The sequence below is a fragment of the Vulpes lagopus genome, chromosome 23 (genome assembly GCF_018345385.1).
Source record: "Vulpes lagopus strain Blue_001 chromosome 23, ASM1834538v1, whole genome shotgun sequence".
NCBI classification, from domain to species: Eukaryota; Metazoa; Chordata; class Mammalia; order Carnivora; family Canidae; genus Vulpes; species Vulpes lagopus.
Genome location: NC_054846.1, coordinates 50,182,806 through 50,202,584, shown reverse-complemented (window position 1 = coordinate 50,202,584; position 19,779 = coordinate 50,182,806). Strand labels below are relative to the sequence as shown.

The window sequence follows — 19,779 nt, the reverse complement described above, 5'->3', positions numbered from 1 at the left end:
TTACTAAGAAAACAAAAATCTGCTTTGATCCCTATTTTTATAGACTCCTTTATCCTTTCAAAAGCAAGAACTAACAGATGGTGAAGAATCTGCCTTAAGAACTGCAGCATCTAGCCTGAAGAAGTGAAGGCTGCTGCTTGGGCATCTGCCAGGCTAGAGGCAGTGGGATAAAGGGAGAGGGAGTCCCTTCGTCTCTCTGTATCAGCCAAACTCCACTTGGTCTCTATTAGTGTTTTGTGTTTTAGGTTTGTTTGTTTGTTTGTTTGTTTGTTTGTTTGTTTGTTTGTTTTTCGTCTGGTTGGTTGCTTGGTTGGGTTTTTTTGTTTGGTTGGTTCTTGGAGTTTTGTTTTTTTTTTAAGGTTCAGTAGAAAAGCATGTTTACAAGGAATGTTCCACTGTCTTTTATACAGGTGGTGGGGCGGAGAATGAAATCCATTACAAGAGAGAGGTCATATAGGGGCTAGGGCTTTTTCACACAAGGGAAAAAAAAAAAGAAAAATTCTACATATTTACTAGGATTCTGGGATTACACACACATAAGCAAACATACATGATCTGGGGGGGCCTTTCCCTTCAGGGGTGACTACATAAAGCTTATCTCATTTACAAATATGGTGAGATGATTTCTTCATTCCCAAAGTGAAGGGGAAAATTTATATCCTAGGGTGGAGCTGGGCTTCCTTTAAAGTGGAACCAGGGATCCCTGGGTGGCGCAGCGGTTTGGCGCCTGCCTTTGGCCCAGGGCACGATCCTGGAGACCCAGGATCGAATCCCACGTCAGGCTCCCGGTGCATGGAGCCTGCTTCTCCCTCTGCCTATGTCTCTGCCTCTGTGTGTGTGTGTGTGTGTGTGTGACTATCATAAAAAAAAAAAAAAAAGTGGAACCAAATAGCCAATATTCTCTTTGTCTCTGCTTTTAGGATTGTTTCCAAACTGCACAGAAATTAATATCCCCATATAGTGGATATTAACTTTCGGAAGGTCCATGGATCCCTTTGATAATTTAAAAAGAAAAAAAAGGGATCCCTGGGTGGCGCAACGGTTTGGCGCCTGCCTTTGGCCCAGGGCGCGATCCTGGAGACCCGGGATCGAGTCCCACATCAGGCTCCCGGTGCATGGAGCCTGCTTCTTCCTCAGCCTGTGTCTCTGCCTCTCTCTCTCTCTCTCTCTCTGTGACTATCATAAATAAATAAATAAATAAATAAATAAATAAATAAATAAATAAATAAATAAATAAATAGAAAAGAAATGGATCTGTCCCTTTAAAAAATAAAATAAAATAAAATAAAAATAAAAATAAAAAACATTTTGTATGTAATTTTAGAGGGTTCAGTGACCAGCCCTTCTCCTAAGCCAGTCTATCGACCACATTAATTACACCCTGCAGACACACACACACAAACACAATCATTTGCCAAGTGTTTTCTAACGACTTATCTTTAGGGAAGGGACACCATGGTGTTTGCTGAGAAGACCAAGAACTTTGGTGCTAGACAGATATAAAATTGAGACCTGGCTCTGCAACATAAAAGCAATATAGCAAATGCCCTTGGAACCTGTCTCTCCCCTTATAAGAGGAGGATTGTGAGGTCCATTTGGCAATTTTTTTTGTATTAATGTAGAGACAATCATAAAAGATCTCAGTGCATCATCAGTAAAGAATGCAGTTCAGCCAGCAATGCAGTGTGGCTCGTGGATCTCATGACTTGTTTTGCGTGTGACATGGCCACTGAATTGCCATAGCTCATGCACCCCCAGCAGCTCTCTGGTGGCAGCAATTTTTAATGTCCCACAGAACAGCAGTGCCCCTGGCTGGATACCTGGCCCACAGTCTGGAATGTGGGGTTTTTTTTTTTTTGGTCTTAAATACTGAATAGAGGGATGTTGCTGATTCACTCTTTTCCCACAGCCAACCCTCTGGTTCCTTTTTATGACTTGGTGAACTTCAGCTCAGTTTGCAAAGTGCCCCCATCCAACAGGGGAGGGACATTGCCTTCTAACAACAAATGAGACACAAAGGAGCCTTGAGCTTTTTTTTCAGTCTTTCATAATGTGACATCCAGATGGGCTCTGGCCTCTGTTAATACCACCTCCCTTGGGTTAGCTCCATTTTACAGCTCTGCCCCTGATACCTCCAGCTCCCGCCGTCAAAGCAGGCTACAACTCTGAAGCAAAAGGCTTGGCATTGAAGCAGTGGTCTCCATGGGCCATCGTGGGTAGGGAATGGAAGTGGATGTTCCTTTCAGGACAGGTGTCCAAAGGGTAGGAGACTGAGTGGTTCATCACTGGAGGCAGGTTGCACAGGGAAATGGAAAAGGGCACCTCCTGAAAGATGGGAACTGGAAGTGGAGAGCTGGTCTGGGACCGCAGCATTGGGGAAAGTAGGGGCTGCAATGCAGGTTGTAGCAGGGCAGGGCCCTCCACCTTGGGGCTGCTGTCTTCGGCAACAGAGCTCCTGCTCTCAGAGATGTCCAACTCCCATAGAGGATCTGAATTCTGGACCTCAGTCTCAGTCTTGGTGGCAGCAGGGGGAGGCCCCGTGTTGATGGCTGTGTTCATGCCATAATACCGACGCTTGTTAATCCAGTACAACAGTGGGCTGTAGGTGAACGTGGCGGCTCTCATCACCTCCACCCATGCCTGGGCACGCTCTTCCCGCCTCAAGTTCTTCCTCCAGTGCAGAAAGAGAATGCAGCCACCAGTTGCCACAGAACACAGCCCCAGGAATCCAAAGTACAATGAGACCCACACTAAGGCAAGAAAGAAAAAGAGGCAAGGCAAGATAAGGAAAGCTAGGTCTAGAGAAAGCATGACCTGTCCAGACTCAGTCGAGCCTCTTGCTCCCAACCCTGGACCCATCCAATCCGATTTGAGAAACCTTACTAATGGCAAAGCCCATCAAGGAAGCAAGAGTTTATAGGTGACAGGGACACCGGTGTCCCATCCTATTCCATCATACCCACATACCCATTCAGCTGTGATGGCCTGGGGTATTCATAGTAACCCCCTTCTGGTTCAGCGGAGAAACAATGATTCTCTGCCACCGATCCCTAGTTTCCTAGAGGAAACAATATCCTAACTGCTTAGCACTCCTCCACGCAAGCAGCCACCACCCCATCCATGTAAAAGGTCTTCCCTGAGTATCTGCCCCAAGCTAAGGTACAGGGTAAGGGACAGAGACTGAAGGGGCATTTACCACCAGGGAGGCTCAGATCCTCCTGCTGGGAATCCATAAGGTCGAGCCTTGGTACCCAGCTGATGGCTCTGGGGAGAAGGAGCTCACTTACCCATCTGCCCAGCCAATAGAAGGCCCTGGAGTGCTTAGTCCCATTGTTGGGACTAAAGCTGAGGTCACTGGGTTCTGAGCATTAAACATTCTAGGGGCAGTGCTTATGAGGTCTTGGGTTAACAGAAGGAAGAGATTCCATCCAATGGTGTCTCCTAGGCCTAGTGTGTCTCTGCCTGGGACTGATCCCCCCACCGAATTGTCTGCCCTCCACCCCTTATGGTGAACTCTCAGAGAGGCCCCCATGTGTCTTAGAGGTCTATCCATGTTGCTGGGCTTTAAGAAACAGTTGAAGGACACCTGTCACCAGTGGGGAGCAGGGCAGGGAGCACACACAACTTTGGGCAGCCTTGCCTTCAAGACTTCTATAACCAAGCCACAGGAGAAAATCTGCTGAAGGCAACTAAATGATCAGCACCTCCATCCTTCACTCTTAAAATCTCTTGTTTAGTTACCTTCCTTCAATAGGTGTTAGTCAATATTTCCTGGGCCTCAGGCCCTGTGGGAGCTCCCTGCCAGCCAGCCCTACATCTCTTTCCAGCCTCACCTTCCTCCCTATCCTTCATACACCTTATGCTCTGACCCAGCCAGACTCTTGAACATACCTGGCCTATTCACATCTCTGGCGTTTTGCTCATACTGCTCCTCTACTTAGAAGTGCCCTCCCCGCTACCCCCTGGGTGAACACCTGCTTGTCTTCCAAGCCCAGCTCAGTCCTCTTACTCTGGGACAGTTGTTTCTATTGGCCTCCCCAAATCCCATCATCTCCAGTTTGAAGGGACTTTGAGAGTTGGGGGGGTAGATCTCCCCTCCTCAGCAGCTGGCACCACAAGACTCCCCTGAGTGGGAGACTCGCGGCACATCCTGAGGTGGTCCAGTTAGAAAACCCTTCCCTAGTGAAGCCCTGGGTTGCACCCCTGGGCCAGCTCAGCTACTGGCACCATTTTATTACTTCTTCTCTGCAGCCCCCCACCCCCGGCGTGTGATGTGGGGCACTATTCAGTGTGGATTTTCCTCCAGGTTCTGCTTGCTTGGCTCTCCTATCTCATTGGCTCCTGCTTTTCAGTCTCATTGCTGATTTCTCTTTTCCCTGCTTTCTAAATCCCAGCGTGCTCCAGGCCTCAGCCCTCCCTCCACTTTCATTCCGTCAGTGGTCTCATCCAGACTCATGGCTTTAAGTGTTACACAGGCACTAACAGCTCATGCCTTCTATCTCCAGCCCAAACTGCTCCTCAGGACTTTGGACTCATTCACCTCACAGTCAGGTTGACATGCCTACCTTTAAGGGGATTAAGTTTATCAAGTTATCTCAAATGAACATGCCCAAAGCCAGACTCCCAATCATCCATCCTCCAAAATCTACCCCAGCCTTCCTCCTCTCTGTAAATGGCAACTCTGCCCTTCCAGTTGTTCAGGCCAAAAGCCTGGATGTCACCCTCAGCTCCTTTCATTTGCTCACAGCCACGTTCACTCTGTTAGCACAATCATTAGGCGTTGCCTTCAACACACATCTGGAATGTGACTACTTTCCCGCCACTACTACTGCATTCTATGCACCACCCTCCCCTGCTTGGAGTACTGGTCACCCTACAGGGAGACCCGGTTGCCTGGGACTGAGGAGGTTTTCCAGGACATATGATTTTCTACACTAAAACCAGGAAAGTCTTGAGTAAACTAGGACAAACTGGTCACCTTGGGAGAGCTTCCATCCTTGCTCCCCCAACACTGTATTTTGCCAGAAGCCAGAATGATCCTTTTAACAAGTAGGTTAAAAAAAAAAATAACATGTTATTTCTCTGCTCAAAACCTACAGTGCCTTTTCCCCTTACTCAGAATAAAAACCAAAATCCTTAAGCAAGGTCTACAGAGCCCGAAGTGATCTAACTACCCCTCCCCATACCTCTTCACATAAGAACCTCTTTGCTAGGGATGCCTGGGTGGCTCAGGGTTGTGTGTCTGCCTTCGCCACAGGGCGTGATCCTGGACCTGGAGTCCCGGGATCGAGTCCCACATCGGGCTCCCTGCATAGAGCCTGCTTCTCCCCCTGCTGGTGTCTGTGCCTCTCTCTCTCTCTCTCTCTCTCTCTCTCTCTCTCTCTCTCTCTCTCATCTCTCGTGATTGAATAAATAAAATCTTAAAAAAGAAAAAAGAACCTCCTAGCTATTCCACAAATAGGGCAAGCATGCTCCTGCATCAAGGCATTTGCTGTTCCCTCAATCCGAAAGGCTCTTCTCCCAGATATCCAGACAGATGATTCCCTCATTTCCGTCAGCATTCTGCTCAAGTGTCCTCTTATCTCCATCTCTCTCAGCCTGCTTCGTTTTTTGGCATAACATGTATCATTATCTAACATTACAACTGACCCTTGAACAACATGGGGATTAGGGACTATGACCTCTGCACAATTGAAAAATCCATGTGCAACTTCTGACTCCCTCAAACTTATCTACTAATAGCCTACTGTTGACCAGAAACTTTACCAATAACACAAGCTGTTGATTAACACATATTATGTATATGTATTATATATTGTATTCTTTTTTAAGGTTTATTTTTAATTTTGAGAGAGAGAGAAAGCACGTGTACACAAGCAGTGGGGAGGAGCAGAGAGACACAGACAGATTTCTGAGCTGAGCATGGAGCCCGTCAAAGGGCTCGATCCCAGGACCTCGAAATCATGAGCTGAGCCAAGATCAAGAGTCTGATGCTGAACTGATTGAGGCACCCAGGCATCTCTTATATACTATATTCTTACAAATAAAATAAGCTAGATAAAAGAAAAATGTTAAATCATAAGACAAAAAATAAATAAAAATTTTAAAAAAAGAAATCATAAGACAAAACACATTTACAGTGTTGTTAAAAGTCCACGTGTATGTGGATCTGTGCAATTCAAACCCATGTTGCTCAAGGGTCAACTTTATTTTTTGTCCCTCATCCCACTAGAATGTAAGATCCATGAATTAGTAAACAAGAAAATAAATACCTAAGCATTTCCGATGGTCATAACTGCTATGAAGAAGATAAAATAACGTAATGGGATAAAGAATATAAAGGGACAGTGTCCATCAAGAAAAATACCTTTGAGGTGCTGACTTATGAACTGAACCATAAATGGCTGATGCAGATCTGAGCAGAGGGATCATCAACCAGTGCAAGGATCCTGAGGCAGGTATAGGTGAGCACACTGGAAGGACTTCCTAGTCTCAGAGTCCACCACACTACTTCCAGCACAGGCCAGGGCCTATGAGTGCAGGGTGGCCTGAGAAAGGCTGGAGGCCCTGGCCCTGGCCCTGCCCCCAGGGAGTCCACCATTCCGGCGGGGTTTCTACCAGTAAGACCCAGACAAGGACTTCCACGAAGGCAAACTGGTCGATGCCACTGCAGTGGGCTTGCCCCAGGGCTGGCAGCAGGTGAGACACAGATGTTGGGGTCTCTGTGTCTGACACCGGGAAATCCTACTTGGTTCAAGGGGATGAAGAAGATGGTGGTATTGGGTCAACAGAGGTGAAGGAAAGAGCATTACAAGAATCAAAAGCAGCCAAAAGAGGGGCGCCTGGGGTGGCTCGGGTGATGATCCCAGGGTGCTGTCGGGCTCCCAGCTCGGCGAGAGGAGTTGCTTCTCCCCCTCCCTTGCCCCGCCTGTGCTCTGTCTCTCTCTCTCTCAGACAAATACATAAATCTAGAGAAACCAGCCAAAATAAAGGCTTGTCCGGGACAAGGAGGATGTCCGGAGACAAGGCTGGCATCTCGCAGGGTTCCAGATGCTGAAGGGCACCCAGAGCGCCGGGAGACGGCTTCCAGGGGCGGACGGAGCGCGGCGGCCTCTGCATCCGGGCGGGGGGCGGGGGGCCGGGGCCCCGGAACCCTGCGCGCGCGGAACCTCGGGGCCGGAGCGCGGGCGCGGCGGACCCGGAGCGCGATGGAGCAGGCGCGCGAGCAAGCTGAGGCCGCCGCGCCCGCGGACGAGGAGGCGGAGGAGGCGGCGGCAATGGCGGCCGTGGCGGCGGCTGGCACGGGCCCGGCCGTGCTGCAGGTGGCCGGGCGGTACCGGGGCCTGTGCGCCGTGCGCAGCCGCGCCCTGGGCTTGGGGCTCGTGTCCGCCGCGCAGCTGCGCGTGTTCCCGGTGCGCCGCGGCTCGGGCCGGGCCGACGGCGGCGGGGTCGGGGCGGAGCTCGAGGCCAACCCCTTCTACGACCGCTACCGGGACAAGATCCAGCAGCTGCGCAGGTGCGGGCGGCGGGCGGGAAGGGAAGGGAAGGGAAGGGGCGGCCGCGTCCGACGCCTGCGGCGCTTCGAGGACCCCGTGCGGCCCGGTGCCGGCGCCCGGAGGGGAGCTGCCCGCGCGGAGGAGCGGCGTGGCGGGCTGACGTCGCGCTGCGGCTCGGCCCTCGGCGGCCCTGCGGGGCCCAGGCTCCCGCCCTGCCCCGCGCCCTGCCCCGCGCCCAAGTTCTCCAGGCGCCGCGGCGGGATCCTGCGTCAGCCCGGATGGAACCGCCGTTTCCAGAACACCTGCCCTGCTTGTAGAATGGGAGCGTGAAGCCTTCCATAGCGGGGCGCGACTTAGGCGGGGTCGCATGCTGAGTCCCTGAGGCCTGGCCGGGAGCTCCGTTTCCAGGCCTCAGGCCGCAGCCCCGACTGCAGGGAAGGAAGCTGGGGGGAGGGAGCAGGGCTCCCGGACTACTGGGCTCACAGTTGGACCGGCCCTTGAAGCCTGTCTTTAAGAGGAGGAAACAGAGTCCGAGACCTGCCAGAGGCCACAGGGCTGCTTGGGATTCATCTGATTTGGGATCCAGGGTTCCTTACACTACCCCTCAGCTTCCAGATAAAAGGACTTGGAGATCCAGAGGCTCGAGGTGGGCGGGTGTAAGGGGGCCCAGGGAGGGTCTGAAGAGTGGAGGTGGACAGAGCTGAAGGAGTGAAAGGGGATTAGAGGGGCCCGGGCGAGAATCTGGCAGGTAGGCAGGCAGCTGTCTTAGGAAGAAAACCGGGAACTGTGCCCTGTAACTTTGAGTTTTGTCTCCTCTCTACTTCCATGGCCTTCATTTACTCCTCCATCATCTTCTGGACTCTTGCAGTCGTCCCCTAGCGAGCCTGCCCCACTTCACCCCAGTCCATCTCACTGCTGCCGTGGTGATATTTCTTCCCTTTCTGAAAAATGTCAGTAAAGGCATGAACGTTTTTTGCGCTCTTTCCAGCAGTATTCAAATACACTCAAGGATTTCCTTCTTGAAAGCCTTTTCTTGACCTACATTCCCCTCCAGGCTTTTCTTCCCTTTCACAGGCAGGCATCTTAGGAGAATTGTCTACTCAGACTCTGAATACTTCCCATTCACTCTTACTCATGAACCAATGAAGGGAATGGTTTTACTCCTCCACCAGATCATTCCCATCAATATTTACACATACTCTTATCTTCTAAAGAGTGAGCTTTCCAAAGCACCCTCACTGACTAGATAATGTCCATCTTCCTTAGTTTCCATACAAGGTTCTTAATCCTGCAGAGTCTGTCAGTCTCTCTATATTCACTAAAACCTGGGCTCTTGGAGCACCAGCCACAGGTTTGGTGTGAATCAACAGTGGGATAAGGCTATGTGCCCTGTTGACCCCTTAAGCCTAGTATCTGGATTTTTGCGTCACACTTTGCACCAGTGAATTGGGAGTATTTGATCTACCTGTAGACCTACTGTATCTAGAGTATGGACAAACTGGAGGGTGTCCAGAGAGCAGCTTTATAGTGAGGAAATATTCACAAATCACATATATGAAGAGAGGCCAAAAGAACTAAGGAAATTTGACCTAGAGAAAAACTTAGGGGGCGACAAGAGCAATTTTCAAGTACTCAGATGAAAGGGATTATACATTTTTTTCTTGTCCTGAGTGTGAAGATATGATTGGATAGATTTAGGCTCAGAACATTTTTAATGATAAAAGATGTCCAAGGTAGGAATGCACAGACTTAGGCCACTCTTCACTCTGTCCACTCACCATGGCAGGCCCAGGTGTGGCTGTGGATGCTTGCAGCACTAATCCTGGTCCTAGCGTTTACAGCCCTAGTGGAGCAGGTGCCACACCCCATAGGACAGGATCCCTGGAGTGACTTTGCACTGAGTTGGTGGCCTGTAACGGAGGGGAGGAAGAAGATCTGCCCATGTAATGGCATGAAGGGAGTAGTGCTTGATGTCACCTCTGGAACTGAGTTTTATGGAAGAGGGGCTCCATATGATGCCTTGATCAGGAAGCAGTCTACCAGAGAAGTGATCAGGATGTCCTTGGATCCTGCAGACCTATGACACTACAGGTCTCATGGAGCTGTAATCCCTGTTTGATGTCTTCCCCAAAGTGTACAGGGCCAAATATCACATTGAAGAATTCTTAAGTATGGCAGCCCAGCCCAACTACACATTAGGCTTGAAGACCAGCTTCATTTTAACATAAAGGACAAGCTCTGATAATTCATCTGCCGGAGCAAATTCTTTGGAGAGAGAGTTAGGGAGAAACTCAGGTGCTAAATCTTATCCTACAGAATTCACTGTTTATTTTATTTTTTTTAAGATTTTATTTATTTATTCATAGACACAGAGAGAGAGGCAGAGACACAGGCAGAGGGAGAAGCAGGCTCCATGCAGGGAGCCCGACGTGGGACTCGATCCAGGGTCTCCAGGATCACACCCCAGGCTGCAGGCAGCGCCAAACCGCTGCGCCACCAGGGCTGCCCCAGAATTCACTGTTTTTAAAACCTCTAAATCATCTGGATCTGGATTAACAGATGTTGAACCTCTGAATGGGGTGAAGATGTCTAAGAGCTAGATGTATTCAAGTAAAAGCTTGACACCTAGTAGGAATGCTATTGGATTCCTGCTTGAGTAGGAAGGATGAGCAAGCAAGATAACTTCAAAGTCCCCTTCCCATCTTGAGGATTTGAATTCCAAGGACCCAGAGTATAAGTACCTGAGGGGCCAAGCTCTGCATCACTCTAGGAAATAACCTGCAAGACAAGAATGTTATACAGGCCCCTTGAAGATTAATAGTAAATAACTGAATTTCCTTGTCCCGTTTCTTGATCTGGAAGATCAAAGGATCAAATCCTTTGCTATTGAATGCCTGTGTCTTCTCTCTCTCTCTCTCTCTCTCTCTCTCTCTTTCTCTCTCTCTTTCTTTCTCTCTCTGGAAGTGGAACATGATGCTTTGTTATTTCCAAATTCAAAATGTCCCAAGTGGTTTCACTTTTGGTTTACCTTTAATCAGGTCTGACCCAGCTGCTTTTGAATCCCGACTAGAAAAGCGCATTGAGTTTCGGAAGCAGCCAGTGGGACACTCCAAGCAAGGTGACTTCATCAGATGTGTAGAACAGAAGGTAAGACCCTCTTTGTGTTTATTGGCTCGCCAGTGTACTGCATCCCCATCCCTCAACCCTATCCTGGGAGTAGACTCACTGATGGGCCAGCTGGATGAACTGAACGTAGCCTCTCTCTACACAGCTCAGTCTCCATCCATAAATGGTATCCTGCTCTTTCTGGCCAGGTACTGTAATCATGGTAGAGATCTAAAGGGATGAAAAAGGCAATCCAAGCTCCGGGGGGGTGCAGTAGGTCAAGGCAAAGCACACATGGCAGTGGGTTCTAGGGATTAGGGGAAAAAAAGTGCTTAATAGCTACTCTTATCCTTAGACAAGAATCAGAGCTGGGGAAAAGCATGGTGCTTTTTTTTGTACAGTGCTTTTCAAACTTTTTGATCATGATACACAGTAAGAAATGTATTTTACACTGCAGTTCAGTACACACAATTGTATATGACTGTAGCTGAAGCAGAGGTTTTTTTTTTTTTTTTTGAAGCAGAGTTTTTATAAAACAATGCTTTTACTACATGCAATGCACTTTTTTTTCCCTTAAAAATCTTTGGCCACAATCCAGTAAATTGATTTCACAATCTATAATTTGAAAAATACTTAGTATTGGTTAGTACACATTTGTTCTGGTACACAGAACGAATTGGAGTGGGAGAGGCTAAAACCAGGAAGTATATGTAATAATCCAGGTATGGGCAGTTTGGGCCTGAAATAACATACAGTGGAAAATTGGGATTCTGCACTATGTTTTAGAAAGAGGGATGTCTATTTAATTTGGACAGTAAGTTTTTTTGCCTTGAGTATTCTAAATTTAAGAGTAGCCACTCAATTAAAAAAAAAAAAAAGAGTATCCACTCAATCTTTTAATAACTGATTAAGTTCATTAGAACAAAAGCAAGTCACTTAATTTGGGGAGCAAATTCAACCTCCTATGACAAACATAGTTTAGAACTTTATGTGAACAAACAAGTCTCTACTACAAATATTTTAATAAATGTAATTTCCTATAATAAACATTTATAGTGCCAATGTTACAATCAGTGGCTCTTGGAAGTATTACTGTATTACAAACTTTCAGTATGACTGGGAAAGCCTTTTGCCCCCTTTTGTAAACAGACTTAGCAATTCAACTTCATAATGACAAGATGCAAACATAAATCAAGATGTAACTTAAATTATGGCAACTCTTGGGTAAATAATGACTTACCGTGTTTCTTACCTAGCTAGATAGAAGGCTGCTAATGACTCCATTTGCAAAGCCTTTTCTTTACTCTGAGTCATTGGCTCCCTACCACATGAGCCTTTCTTATAAAAAAATTTAATTCTCCATTTTGTACCCTCAAGTGAAAAGTAGACAATGTAACCCACTAGTACACATAATTTCAAGGGGAAAAAAATCAATATAATGCCCTAGCTGTAATATAAAGGAAAGAACTTTTAGGTTTTTTTTTTTTTAAGATTTCTTTATTTACTAGAAAGAACACTAGCACTGGTGGGACAGGTCCAGACGGAGAGGGAGAGGCAGACTCCCCACTGAGCAGGGAACCCCATGCAGGATCGGATCCCAGGACCCTGAAAGAGAGTGCGTGTATTTGAGTACACATGAGAATGGAGGAAGGGGCAGAGGAAGAGAATCTTTTCTTTTTTTTTAATTTTATTTATTCATGAATGACACAGAGAGAGAGAGAGGCAGAGACACAGGCAGAGGGAGAAGCAGGCTCTATGTAGGAAGCCCGAGGTGGGACTTGATCATGCCCTGAGCCAAAGGCAGACACTCAACTGCTGAGCCACCCAGGCGTCCCCAGAGGAAGAGAATCTTCAAGGAGATTCCCTGCTGAGTGCGGAGGGTTGATGTGGAGCTCCATCTCAGGACCCATGAGGTCATGATCTGAGCTGAAACCAAGAGTTAGATGCTTAACCAACTGAGCTACCCAGATGCCCCAAGGAAAGAACTTTTTAACAAAATACTTATTTTGTAGATGATATGAGTGAAATTTCTCTATAAGTGAAATTTTTATAAGTGAACTTTATAAAGTTCTTGAGCACAACTATTCTGTGAAACCTAATGCAGTCATCAGAGGCTCTCTCACCTATATGTGAAATTATCGTAAATACATAGACAGCAAATGCTGACTGGTTTTAGGGGTGTTGTGTTATTACTTTTAAAATGGTTTGGCGCCTGCCTTTGACCCAGGGCGCGATCCTGGAGACCCAGGATCGAATCCCACGTCGGGCTCCCAGTGCATGGAGCCTGCTTCTCCCTCTGCCTGTGTCTCTGCCTCTCTCTCTCTCTCTCTGTGTAACTATCATAAATTAAAAAAAAAAAAAAAAGCCTAAACTGGGACAGGATGCTTGGGTAGCTCAGTGGTTGAGCCTTGAGCCTTTGGCTCAGGTCGTGATCCCAGGGTCGTGGGTTCCCTGCAGGGAGCCTGTTTCTCCCTCTGCCTGTGTCTTTGCCTCTCTTTGTGTCTCATGAATAAATAAATAAAATATTTTTTAAAAATTAAAAATAAGAAAAATTAAAATTCCTAAACCATGAGCAGTGTTGTCAGTGCTCCTCATGAGATTCCACAATGTGCAATCTTCTTTTAAGTTATATAGTAGTTGCATTTCTAAAAAAACCTCAGTGTTTGGGGCACCTGAGTGACTCAGTGGTTGACATCTGCCTTTGGCTCAGGTTGTGATCCCAGGGTCCTGGGATCGAGTTTTGCATCAGGCTCCCCACAGGCAGTCTGCTTCTCCCTCTGTCTGTGTCTCTGCTTCTCTGTGTCTCTTATGAATAAATAAATAAAATCTTTTAAAAAACATAATAAAAAATATAAATTAAAAACTCAATGTTTATTAAAGCCATATTTTAAAAAAGAAGAAAAGAAAGGGAAAGCAAAACAGAGTTAGAATGTAAACCCAGATAACTTGAAAAGGTTTTTCAATTACAAGGACATCTGGCCAGACACTGAAAAGTTGTGCAGGGTGGGGTAAAATTCTTCATTATGTGGAATTCATTTTTAAGATTGTAGGTTCTGGTACCACTTCCCCTCCCATAAATACAGATGTCCTTATCTAGTCAACTCTTGTGGTAACAGAAAAGTTGGTTCACACAGATTTCCAAAGCATCTGGAGGGAAGTAGTACTCATTTAAATGTCTTATTAAGTGCTCTTGAGACTTTTGGCACATACTTTCAACTATAATTTTAATTATTATAGTTCATTGGTTTTAAAGCCCACATTTCATTTCTTTTTTTTGTATTTTAACATTTCCAGAGTTGTCTTAAAATTAATGTGATATGAAGATATTTTGTTTTATTATTTAATTGGAATAATTTTCTGATACATAAAATAATGCTGCTTCTTAAGTAGTGTCTTAGGTCAAAATAAAATGCAATAAGCTTATACTTGGAGCTTAAATTTGTTATTTGTATAAGCGCAAATGGGAATAAAGAATGGATTGGAGGGACATTGTGGGAAAAGAATACACCGGGCTTAGAGATTAAAAGGTGAAGGCAGCTATGCAAATGGAGAGTTTCATTTGTTTTATTTTCACAATGCACCTGAAGGTGAGTGATATGAAAATGAAATCAATTTTCTTTTTTCTGCAAAGTTTATGTGTGAAGGACAGACTGCATTAGGATGCTGCCACTACATAGGGATATGACCAAAAAGACGAGGGTATATCCAACAGATTTTTCTACACCAGACTTTTGTCTAATGTATAGGTGCCAATTCTGTGGGCATCATTTAGGAAAAGTTTCGATTCCTTAAGGCACAGAATAACGAAAGACAGGACTTTATATGGGCAAGTTTTTCAGTCTCAGAATCCCAGCTGTAGATTGTACTTCTCTGGAAAGGCTTGGACTTGAACTGAGAAATTGAATGAAAGACTTAGAACAACCCATCCCGACTGTCAGAAACCTCATAATAGAATTTCCTGGCTGTGGCCTTTATCAGAGATAGTGGCCTAGAGGAAGAAATAATCACTAATTAGATAGAGGGAATATTATGAGTAAGTTGAAAAGACTCTAGTCTGGTGAGGATGCCTTCCATCAGAAGTGTGTCACAGGTGAGAAGCCGCCTTCGAAAATTCATTTTTCCATTGCTCACCTCCTTTGTGGCACACCATTGAGCAGATCAGAGAGCAGAGCACAGAAAACCCTCATTCTGGAAGGATGTAGCAGGCCTCACTCTGGGAAGGAGTACTTCATATCCATAGTGGCAGGTATAGAATGGACTCTCAATACCAGTATATGGTAGTTACTAACAAAGAAATCTTCTGTTATCTGTATCTCAAAAGCTGAGTCATAGAAAAGTCTCACAAACAATAACTCCTAGAACAGTGTGTGTACAGTTACTGTATAGGATGGAGAAAAGTGAGTTTTCAAGTGTCAAGTTACTAAATGAGATATTGCACACATGTAGTGGTCTTTTTCTTATGAGTAAGGTATGAATAAATATCCTGTCTCATATATTTCAGACAGACACCTTGGGGAAACAGCCTGTGAGCAGAGGATTCACTAAGGACAAGGTAGGTTGAAAGATGAAAGATCTAAGTCTGAAGTCGGAACATCTGTAACAAGAGACTGCAGATTTGAACATATTTACTGTGGTTCAGTGATTTTGTGATTTTTTTTTTCCGGCTGTGGAGATGAGAAATATTTCTTTTTTTTTTTTTTTTTTTTATTTATGATAGTCACAGAGAGAGAGAGAGAGGCAGAGACACAGGCGGAGGGAGAAGCAGGCTCCATGCACCGGGAGCCTGATGTGGGATTCGATCCCGGGTCTCCAGGATCGCGCCCTGGGCCAAAGGCAGGCGCCAAACCGCTGCGCCACCCAGGGATCCCGGAGATGAGAAATATTTCTAAAAATTTTTATGTCCTTGTTACAACCTCTATCATATTATGTGTCCTGGGGGTGCTAGAGGAAATATGAAGGAAATCCTAGTGATATACTTCCTTCCTATAGGAAGTAGTTTTAAAAGATCAAAGCATGTTTACTCATTTAATTTGCAAATAAGAAGCCACCCCTTTCTAGAATAGCAATTAAAGGTGACAATCAGATTTTCTCCTCTTACCAGCTACAAAGTGCTGCAGTGCTCATTAGTGAGGATAAAGCATTTGGAAAGTACTTACAGATATGCCCCAGGAATAGCACTGTAAAAACCTGCCTGAGTTTAGGGGTTTACTTCTCTGAGCACGCAGGTTTTCTTCTACACATTCTGTACTTATTGAAGATCTGCTCCACTGTCCTGACCTATTGCTTCCCACAAGGCTTACAGATAGTTAAGCTGTTTTATTTTTTTAATTGTGGATATTAATTGCCTTTTATTTTCTCATTCAGACTCTCAGTTCAATCTTTAACATTGAGATGGTAAAAGACAAAACTGCAGAAGAAATAAGACAGGTAATGAATGAAAATGGGTTGGCACACTTTGTGAAAACGTGTGCTCTTTGAGCCAGATCTGAAAGTAGAAAGGAGTGTACACTTCTTGACACCTCTTTCTAGCCAAAATGAAAGGTGGCCATAGAAAGCAAAAGTGATACGTTACATGAAATGTGATGGCATAAGAAAGCTTGTCCTTCTTGATTTTACTCCTATATGTCTAATCAACTCACATTACCCCTTTCTGTTTCATTCCTGTTGCCCAGATCTTATTTAAAACCATCAGTATTGCGTTCCTGCCTTACTATATGGTCTGTCTAAATAGGTTTCCCTGCTCCTCCACCTTTCATAGCCTTACTAGCTGAATCTTCTTAAAGTTCTGCTTTCGTTATGGGAAGGCATAGTGTATTGGTTAAGAACACAGACTCTAGAGTCAGGCCACCAGTTTTAAGTCCTAGCTCTGCCACTTACTAAGTGAATGACTTTGATAAGCTAGTTAACCTCTCTGGGCCTTCATTTCCCTATCTGCAGAGTGGAGATAACTATAGTACTTATCTCATAGAGTTATTTGGGGAATTAAGTGATCTCATATTTGTAAAACATATAGAACCATGCCTGGCACAGAGTAAAGTACTGCATTTGTGTTTTTAAGTAAATGAATAAAAATAAACACTATGTCAGTGACCTGCTTGCAAATGTTCAGTGACTTCCTGTATTCCTTTGCTTTGCCATGCAGAGTCCTCTTATTATTATGGGACCTGCTTCAGGAAGCTTTCTGGATACCTTCCTTCTAAGTACTCATAATCTATCCTATCTCTTTAGTCATTCCATACACCTTGCATTGCTATTTAATTTTGATTTCTATGATTCTTCTTTCTCTAATTAGACTATAATAAACTATTTATTGACATTCCTTGTAATTCCATGAAGTATTTTAGGTATATTGAGGAAAAAATAATAAGAAAAGCAGTAGACTATGTGTCAGGTACTGAGTGCTTCATATGCACTATTGCATTAAATTCTCATAACTACCTGGAAGTGTAGGTACTATTATTTCCAATTTACAAGTGAAGAAACTATGGTTTAAAGAGATTAAGTAACATAAGGGTAGAGCTGGGACTCAAACCCATGTCTGTTTGACTCTGCATCCTATTCCCTGGTGGGAAGTTGTGCCAATTGCCATGAGTTTCCTTTGTGTGCTGTTTTTTGTTTCAACAAAACCATTTATTGAATACCTATTAAATGTCAAGTTGTATGCCAGACACAGAAATAAATGAGAGAATCCCCTACTCTCAAGAATTTTTAGCCTAGTAGAAGGACAAACACAAAAACAGATGAGAATAGCACAGGGTTCTAACTTGTGTTAATAGAGGCTTATGCAAAGTCTCTAGGAGACCTCAAACTATGTCCTCGGGAAGAGATGCCAATAGAAAGTGGACACCAAGCATGTCCTTTAGGGGAGAGAGAAGCCAGGCCCAGGATGCTTGAGCATATAAATATCATTCAGGCCTATAATTTTAGACACAAATTTGTGTTCATTATAATTTTGAGTAACCAATGTCAGTTATGTTAGGAAACATTTGTCTGTCTTACAAATTTCGGTGTTGATCATGAACTATCTATCAATATAAATTAAATAAAAATAGCAGGATATGATCTCCTTAAAATGAAAAGACAGTGTCTGACATGCAAAAAAAAAAAAAAAAAAAAAAAGGCAAAGCAACCTTTGGCTGTATTGACAGTGGTCAGGTCCTGGGAGGTAATAGTTCTGTATCCTGTGTTAGTTAGATCTTACTTTGATTGGTATCTTCAGTTAGGGGGCCCTCCATTCTTAATGAAAATAGTGACAAAGCAAAGCATCTCTAAAGGAGGGTGGCCTCCTTCAAAAGCTCACTCAGGTGTCACCTAGGCTGTGATGCCTTCCCCAACTTCTCTGCCTTTGCTAATGCTGTCATTCTCTGCTTAGAATGTGTGTCTTCTATCCTTCCTGTTTTCTTCCCAGCCTCCTTGTTCACCTGGCTAACTCCTAATCATTCCTCACAATATTGCTCAAGTATTCCCCTCCTCTGGCACTCATTACCTAACTTGGATTAAGTGCCTTTTTGTTGCCCTCAGAGTACCTTGGCTCTGGTTTGCATTGTAATTCTGTTGTATTAAGCACAAACATATTATTTCACCTAGTCTTCACAGTAATCCTCTCAGGTTGATATTATTGCTATTTTACTGATGATTATATTGGTGTTATTTAGTGATTTTCAATAATTTGTCCTAAGTAGTATGACCAGCAGATGACTGGACCTGGGATTTCCATCCAGGTCTACCTGAGTCCAGAAACTCGGTTCTGAATGACTGATGCCCTGGCTGTCTGAGAAGCCCACAGTTGGCTGGGGAATACTGGTTTTGCAAAGGAAAAGAGAAGATATGAGAACGTGTCTGTTACATACGGGCACATCTTGAGAGAACTGATTAACAAGGCCATGAAATCTATTTGTCTGAAAGGAATTTGTTATTAAGAGTTACAGTTTAATCATCTAGCGAGTAGATGGTATAAAATATTTTTGTAATCATATATTAGTAATAAAAGTATTATGTTGGGTTTTCTTCCTTGTTATCAAATAGCATGTTACTCTGAGCAATGAAAGCTGTCACCATTTCTTGGCATAGGTTGAAAAGATTATCCACATGTCACAGACACCCTCTCTTTTTTGTACAGATTTGGCAGCAGTATTTTGCAGCAAAAGATACAGTCTACGCAGTTATTCCTGTAAGTAGTTTGGAGGGGAAAATGAAAGTGTTATAGCATGAAGGTCAGCGATCTAACCTTAGCGGGCAGTTGCCTTTACTTTTTCTATGTTTATTGCCTCTCGAGAACTTACATTTATAGCTCTGAGGGTTTTTATTATGCCCTAAGCACCAAATATTGGAAACTCCATATGGTATATTTATGGCTCTTGTTTTCCGTCTTTCTGGTTTAGAAATGTCTCTGACTCAAGTCTCTGACAAGGGAGCATAGTATAAGCTCATGTTGCTGAGCAATTTCCAAATGTGTTTTACTTCTTTTTGGTGTTTTCCAACCATAGTGTTGGAATTTCAGACAGGGACCCTAACATAGCTTTCTTCCCCTTTCATCTGTAAATGGCCTGTTACTGAGCTGACTTAGAGCCTCCTCTAGGCTTTTTCTGGCATTTCCCATTAGCAAGTGGCATTTTCTTTATTTTCTCCCTTCTTGAAATTGCTGTCTTGGAGATAGTCACTGGCCACTGCTTGGCCATTGAGGTTTATGACTAGGAAGGGGTGCTGCTGGCTTCTTCTACTTTAACGTCCTTACACTAACTTTTGCATAAAGCATTTTATCAGCTAGTTCTGTAATTGCTCTTCTTCCCTGAAGAGGAAGTCATTTAGGTTAAATTTACATCAAGCACTGAGTTTACAAGTATGAGTTTGAGATTAAGGAGGAAAACTTAGAGACAAAAAGGTAAAGTTGGGTCTTTTGTTTGCTCTAAGAGTGTTGCTACCCCACCTCTTACACACACAGACTGTTGTTCAAGAGTTCAACTACCAAAGGATCTGCACTTTCTGTGATATTTGAGATCTCTAATACTGACTCATTGTTTAAACAGGCCTTCTTGGCTCTCCCTGAGACAGCCTCAGGGACCTGAAGTCTCTGACACTTGGCAGAGTCCCTTGCCGAATTTGGAGCATTTGGAGTATCCACTCTTCACGTGTAATTCTGACCTTGAGCAGCCAAACATATATCCAGTTTTTCTCTTTA

The 19,779-nt window shown here is 44.6% G+C and overlaps 2 protein-coding genes across 2 annotated transcripts in view; one reads left to right on the top strand and one right to left on the bottom strand.

The window, feature by feature from the left end:
* Positions 1–2,157: 2,157 nt before the first annotated feature.
* TEX38 (testis expressed 38) lies at positions 2,158–3,233 on the bottom strand. The gene is made up of 2 exons (XM_041738087.1): positions 3,197–3,233; positions 2,158–2,750 (listed from the first exon to the last, which is right to left on the bottom strand). The coding sequence occupies exons 1-2, from the start codon at positions 3,231–3,233 to the stop codon at positions 2,158–2,160; spliced, it is 630 nt and encodes a 209-aa protein (XP_041594021.1).
* Positions 3,234–7,208: 3,975 nt separating this feature from the next.
* The window catches only part of ATPAF1 (ATP synthase mitochondrial F1 complex assembly factor 1), a 29,986-nt gene continuing 17,415 nt past the window's right edge, over positions 7,209–19,779 (top strand). Inside the window, exons 1-5 of the mRNA XM_041738606.1 lie at positions 7,209–7,516; positions 10,535–10,643; positions 15,103–15,153; positions 15,966–16,028; positions 18,721–18,771. Of these exons, the coding sequence (XP_041594540.1) occupies positions 7,209–7,516; positions 10,535–10,643; positions 15,103–15,153; positions 15,966–16,028; positions 18,721–18,771 (582 nt within the window). The remainder of the gene's footprint in view (positions 7,517–10,534; positions 10,644–15,102; positions 15,154–15,965; positions 16,029–18,720; positions 18,772–19,779) is intronic.

What these genes read in the sequence shown, in the direction of transcription:
- TEX38 (XM_041738087.1), bottom strand. Translation starts at nt 3,233, where the DNA reads ATGGATTCCCAGCAGGAGGATCTGAGCCTCCCTGGTG. An exon ending in GGATCTGAGCCTCCCTGGTG is followed by an intron (nt 2,751 to 3,196) that starts GTAAATGCCCCT and finishes TTCTTGCCTTAG; the next exon opens with TGTGGGTCTCATTGTACTTT.